The sequence below is a fragment of the Helianthus annuus genome, chromosome 10, assembly GCF_002127325.2.
Source record: "Helianthus annuus cultivar XRQ/B chromosome 10, HanXRQr2.0-SUNRISE, whole genome shotgun sequence".
In the NCBI taxonomy this organism is placed as follows: Eukaryota; Viridiplantae; Streptophyta; class Magnoliopsida; order Asterales; family Asteraceae; genus Helianthus; species Helianthus annuus.
In genome coordinates, this window is record NC_035442.2 from 146,147,320 (window position 1) to 146,153,263 (window position 5,944).

At 28.6% G+C, this 5,944-nt stretch overlaps 2 protein-coding genes across 2 annotated transcripts; both read left to right on the forward strand.

Moving 5' to 3' along the window:
- Nucleotides 1-317: 317 nt before the first annotated feature.
- On the forward strand, nucleotides 318-838 carry LOC110882932. Its single transcript, XM_035978344.1, has 3 exons — nucleotides 318-405; nucleotides 483-578; nucleotides 686-838. The coding sequence occupies exons 1-3, from the start codon at nucleotides 346-348 to the stop codon at nucleotides 836-838; spliced, it is 309 nt and encodes a 102-aa protein (XP_035834237.1). The 5' UTR covers nucleotides 318-345.
- Nucleotides 768-2,730, forward strand: LOC110882889. Its single transcript, XM_035978345.1, has 3 exons — nucleotides 768-888; nucleotides 2,114-2,268; nucleotides 2,365-2,730. Exons 2-3 carry the CDS (start codon nucleotides 2,116-2,118, stop codon nucleotides 2,728-2,730), a joined length of 519 nt encoding a protein of 172 aa, XP_035834238.1. The 5' UTR covers nucleotides 768-888; nucleotides 2,114-2,115.
- The last annotated feature ends 3,214 nt before the right edge of the window (nucleotides 2,731-5,944 follow it).

Below are 5,944 nucleotides of genomic sequence, written 5' to 3' on the forward strand. Positions count from 1 at the left end.
GGACATATATGCAACCTCCATCATGCAATTTTTATGTAAGACAAATGTGATTTTCTTTTCCTGATATATTCAAATATTATTTATTTATTTATAGATACTAACCTTTTTACTTTTTTTAACATGCTACAGGTCATTCCTGAATGTATTTTCCCCAAAAGTTACGATTTTTCGTCAAATGATGTAATCTCTACGGTTATGATCGACAACCAAATGTTTAACGTTTCCATTTTAACTAATGACGGCAAAGTCGGTTTTTCCGCTGGTATGGATGTAATTATTAGTATGTTTCAGTTGGAAGTTGGTTGTTATTTCTTATTCACCAAAGGATTTGGACATTTTTTCTATATGAAAGTCTTTGGAAAAACCGGGGTTGAAATCACATATCCTAAATTACATGTTGATGAGGTAATTAAATATATGTACTTAATTCTATGTTTTATACATATCAGCCTGAAATTCATCATTTGTATTTTAATTTGCAGATTGAGGTTGCTCCAATAGATGTTGACAATGAAGTTGAAGAACAAGTACATGGTGGTGTTATTCGGTTTGTTCGTACTGCCGGTGATGATTATTTTGTAAGTTTTCATATCATCTTGAAAACTGATAAAACACATAAGTTTGATGCGAATTTAATTTACTTAATGAATATTAATATTTTTTTTTCAATTTTACTTAAATACAGAGAATTCCTAATCCTGTTTCACATATGGCTAAGCTTCATGAAGGGTTAAAAGATTTGACCATAAATTTTTGCATCTGGACCCGCCACTGCAGATTACTAACGGTACCAGACGTGAAAGAAGACCCAATCGTCGTGGTTATCGTTACGCTTTAACCTCTTGGAAGAAGTTCATGAAAGCTGCTCAAATTAAGGCCCGTGACCAGGTTCACTTTTATTTTGATGAAAATGAGCAGGTGTTGACTATTGAGAGGGTTGTACGTTACATTAACCGTAATAATTAGATATATGACAATTATGGCATGTTTTTTGGGCCTTAGCAGTTTTTTTGGGTTATAACATTGGTTTTTGACTTTAATTTCAAGTTTTATATATCTTTCAATCTATTTCTTTTTTTAACCACTGTCAGAAAATAGTTAAGAGTATAATCTATTGTTTTACTAATTTGTATTCCCACTGCAACATCTTATCATAGATAAACCTATGGTATTGTTGATTATTGCTGATTATTGTTTTACAACTAAATATATTTAAAGAACAATATATAAACTAACTCTGCATATATTAAAAAGTATTATGAACTTAGTATTATATCTTTAATATATTACACTATGATGTTACATTATAAACATTTTTTTTTAAACATACCATAATAATTTTTTTATTATATATAATAATTGCCGAAAGTCATGTACGATATATTAGTTTGCATATTTATAAATGTTTTCATTTTTTTGAAATTTACTAATCATCAAAAATCCCTCCGTTTTTTCCAATTTCAAATTAATAACTATTTAAATTGTTAATATGCCCCATGTGTTTTTTATCCACTGTAATCGTTTAAGAATCTATAATACACCAAACAAAAAAATATACAAATGTAGTATACTTAGTTATTCACATTATATGGATATGTTCATCAATGTGTAATATGTCATAGTTCAATGCTGACTTTAAAACTGCTAAAGTTTTATAATGTTCCTTAATTTCAAATTCAATAAAAGGTTAATAATGAATTTAATATTGACAATGCGTATAATAAGTTAGTTAGTTACATTTCTTTTTATAATTTTTTATGACATATTACCATATTTCTGGACATTTATTTTGATTGACTTTATTTTTAGAAAACACCTCCATATTACATATTTCCATTTTCATCTTATACTATAATTGATTTTGTTCGATATTTTAATTTTTTATACTACACAATCTTTACTTAATTTAATTTGTCTACCTATTATAAATATTCTTTAAACATTTCAAATTGTACTCAGTTTTATCTACTCACCATTTTCTACATCATTTTTCATACTCTTTGGTAAGCATACCAATGAGACTTCTAGACTATATTGCTTTATAATTTATTACAATTACAATGTGTTAGTATATAGTGTTTGTTTTATAATCTTTACTTTGAATTTTTTGCAGAAATGGAAGAAGGTGCAATCACATTGTTGAATAATTTGGACCTCAATGTTGATAACTATACCATAAGAATACGCATTGTTCGTTTGTGGACAAGAGCTGATTTCAATAACGCTAGAAAAGTGTATTGTTATGATATGATATTCATGGACAGTGAGGTAAGTGTTCATATACGTATGTTATATTTTAACTTTATATACTGTTAGTTGTCAAATTACTTATTATTTGTCTAAAATAATGTTGTTGTTTGGCAGGGAACAAAAATGCAAGCTTTTGTTTTGGCTAAAAACGCATCTGGATATCAACATCTTTTGGAAGAAAAGCGTTGTTTGACGATTAGAAATCCTTCATTGGGTGAGAATCGTCAGAAGGTGAAGTACGCTAACGGTGGTTTGAAGATTAACCTTAATAACAACACCGTTGTTGAGGAATGCCACGAGGCTATTGGTTCTGAATGGGGTTTTGATTTTACTCCCTTTGATTCAGTTGTGGAGGATCCAACAGTTGACAACAAGTTTTTTAAAAGTCCAATTGGTATGATATACAATTATAACTATTTAACTAAACACAGCACATTTTTTACTTTGTTGACACTATTTCATTTTTATCAACAGATGTAATTGGTTTTGTGGTCAAAAGTTTTCCCTTCGAGGTAGACACAGAAACTAATAACGGACAAAACCAGAAGAAAGTCACCTTTATGCTTGAAGACCTGAAGTATTTATTTATTTTTTCCTCTATTTTATTGTTTAATATATTATTTTTCTATATTATGTACTCTGAACTGCTATTTTGATTTTATTCATTTCAATAATGTCCAGCAATAAGCAGATTTTCGTGACGCTTTGGGACGGTTATGCGGATCAAATAATGGAGTATGAGAGTAGCAATCGTGGTGAAAAAAATGTCGTCGTAATCATTCAGTTTGGGAAGTACAGATTCTGGGGAGGTATCGTATTACTTCAAATATATTGTGTTTTTTTTTCTTTATGGTTACATTTTGAATAATTGTTTGCATTAATTAAAATAATTGTATATATATGTTCAGGTCATTTGTCTGTTTCAAATTTGTATACTGTCACCCGAGTCTTAATTAACAGTGATATTGATGAGGTTGCTGACTTTAAACAAAGGTTCACTATCCTAATAAGTTATTTTAAATTTCCTATGCATTTCTGTGAATCTAAATTTTTAATTTTTAATTTTTAATAGATTTATCGAGAAACTTTCTCCCGAAATGTCTTCCAGTTATTCTGGCCTAAGTTCTTCTGTTGCGAAGTCTGCCACTGAAGAATTTCTTTCTGACCTCACCTTTTTTCCCATTGGGTCGTTAACCTCAATAGATACGGTAACACGGATAACATATAGTTTTTATATGTTTTACACTATCAACTTTTTTAATACATTATATATATCTTAAACACAGACGAGGTTTGTTGTCATTGTTGGCACTATCAAGAGTTTTGCATCCAACAATGAGTGGTTTTACAACGCGTGCACAAACTGCAACAAAAAGGTTTCAACCGTTACTGTTGTTAAAGAAAAGCAGGATGGTACTGATGGTTCTGAAGAGGTTACTGTCTTAGAATGCAAGACTGATATTTGTAATACAAGGACCGTTACATCAATTCCACGGTAAATATTAACCATTTTTTGTTTATTTTGTTGTCAAAATAAGTTAATCTCATTTATATTTTTTTCAGAATTAGGCTTTATATACGTGTCCAAGATTGCACTGGTATTGTGAGTCTAACATTGTTTGAGCGTGAGGTGACAAAGCTTTTGAAGGTTAATGCTAATCAGCTTTTAGACAACAACATTGAAGTATGTAGTAAATAATTCATTTTATCATATTTTTTTTTATTTTAAAAATATTAATTATATTTTATTTTTCAACAGTTAGCAAACGAAGGAAGCTTTCCAAATGAGCTAAATTCATTACTCAATATGAAGTTTGCCTTCAAGATTGCTGTTTCTTCTTTTAACATCAGCAAGAAGTCTGATGGATATTCAGTCTCCAAGATGACTGATAACCCGGTTGTTTTGTCCGAGCTGGATAAACATTTTGACACTATTCAGGTATACTTATTCCAATTCACCCTTATATTATTATTACAATCTTCCATCAATGTTTAATTACTGATTAATATGATATATTGTTTTAACTTAAAATAATTTACAAAAACAGCCTATTGATGAGGAAGCCGTCAATGTCGAACCATCCGATTCAAATCGTAATGATTATTTGCCTGTTAAGGTTTAGTATCGTTTACCTTATTTATTATTCAACTTTAACTCATTATATGTTAATTGTATTTCCAAACTCATACCTAATTATTCATTATTTTTAACTAGGATTCTATATCCCAAACGGGAGACGATGTAACCCCTTGCTCAAATGTGTTTAAAGTTGGCTTTACAACATCGATTGATCGGATGGATGCTGAGTTTGATACGAGCAGCGAGCGTGACTTGAAGCGCAATTTGGAAACCGTGTATGATGTGGATGATGTATCTTCTCAGTCTTCTTCGAAGTCGCGTAAAGATGGTGGTGTGGATGCAGTTCTTCTAATTCCAAAGAAAGAAAAGTAGTCACCTATATTTCGAACATTTGATTAAATCGGCTGTTTTTTTCTTAAGTATTTGGATATTTATGTTTATTTTGACAATGGTTATAACTCGGTGGTTGATTTTTATGAACATGGTTGTTTTATTGTTTAGTTTTTTGTTATGTATATCAATTGTTATTTTGCTAATTTATTTTTCTAATCCCGTTTTTTGTTTCTTATACATATGACATCATTATTCTTTTTTGCTGTATAACATTTTAATAATATGTCGTTTGAGTATTGATATTATTATTTAAAATATAAGAGCTAATATGATATTGTGTAACATAAGTTAATTTAAGAACCTATGATTTAATACTTACGTATGTATAAATTGGTATTTAGAAAAAATTACATAGTAATAAGATAACAACTTTTAACGTTATTTAAATATTTAAAAAAATAATCTCTTCTTTAAATAATGAATCTTACTTAAAATATAGTACCCAATATGAGAATTCGTTAATTTGGCAAACTTAGATATTTTTTTTATTAGATTAAATTTTTATATTATTTGTATTTTATTTAAATATAACGTAAAATTTTATTATTGGTTGATATTTGAATTAAATTTTATTATACATGTAATTTAATGTATTTAAGGAATTTATTTGATACATTATAAATTTTTTAATATACACTTACCATAAATTATTTTTATTACTTTACTTATTTGTGATATCTTCCTTTTTCATATATTTAAAAACATATAATTATTATTCAATTCTATTATGTAATGTAAAAGGTTGTTGTGGTAATTATAGATTAAATCAATTTTATTTTTGTCAGAAATCAAACTATAGGGGATGTATATGTAAATTTCAATATGGCGGTTCTAAATAATGACTTTCTCCTTACCATACTCTACCATCAAATCATCCTTCTTATCACTCTTATCGTCCCTAGGAGAACTCAATATTGGCACCGGATCTTATCATCGGATTATCTCCGGAATCATCATTCATTTACTTTTCCGGCAACCGAAACTAGGGTTTCTAATCTTCACTTAAAGGTAACAACATTTATGTTCCTGTGATTGTCATAAACTTTACTTTTAATCTTTTATATCTTTGATTTTATACCACTTCATTGTTGTACTTATAAGGTTAACCATTAATATTGTTGTTTTTTGTAAGATTAAGTCTTTAATTGTATAATATATACTGTTGTAGTTTAGTTTTGTTATGCTATGTTCAAAAGTTGTTTATATATCGGATTATCGCCG

What these genes read in the sequence shown, in the direction of transcription:
- LOC110882932 (XM_035978344.1), top strand. Translation starts at nt 346, where the DNA reads ATGAAAGTCTTTGGAAAAACCGGGGTTGAAATCACATATCCTAAATTA. An exon ending in CTAAATTACATGTTGATGAG is followed by an intron (nt 406 to 482) that starts GTAATTAAATAT and finishes TTTAATTTGCAG; the next exon opens with ATTGAGGTTGCTCCAATAGA. An exon ending in CTGCCGGTGATGATTATTTT is followed by an intron (nt 579 to 685) that starts GTAAGTTTTCAT and finishes ACTTAAATACAG; the next exon opens with AGAATTCCTAATCCTGTTTC.
- LOC110882889 (XM_035978345.1), top strand. Translation starts at nt 2,116, where the DNA reads ATGGAAGAAGGTGCAATCACATTGTTGAATAATTTGGACCTCAATGTT. An exon ending in TGATATTCATGGACAGTGAG is followed by an intron (nt 2,269 to 2,364) that starts GTAAGTGTTCAT and finishes GTTGTTTGGCAG; the next exon opens with GGAACAAAAATGCAAGCTTT.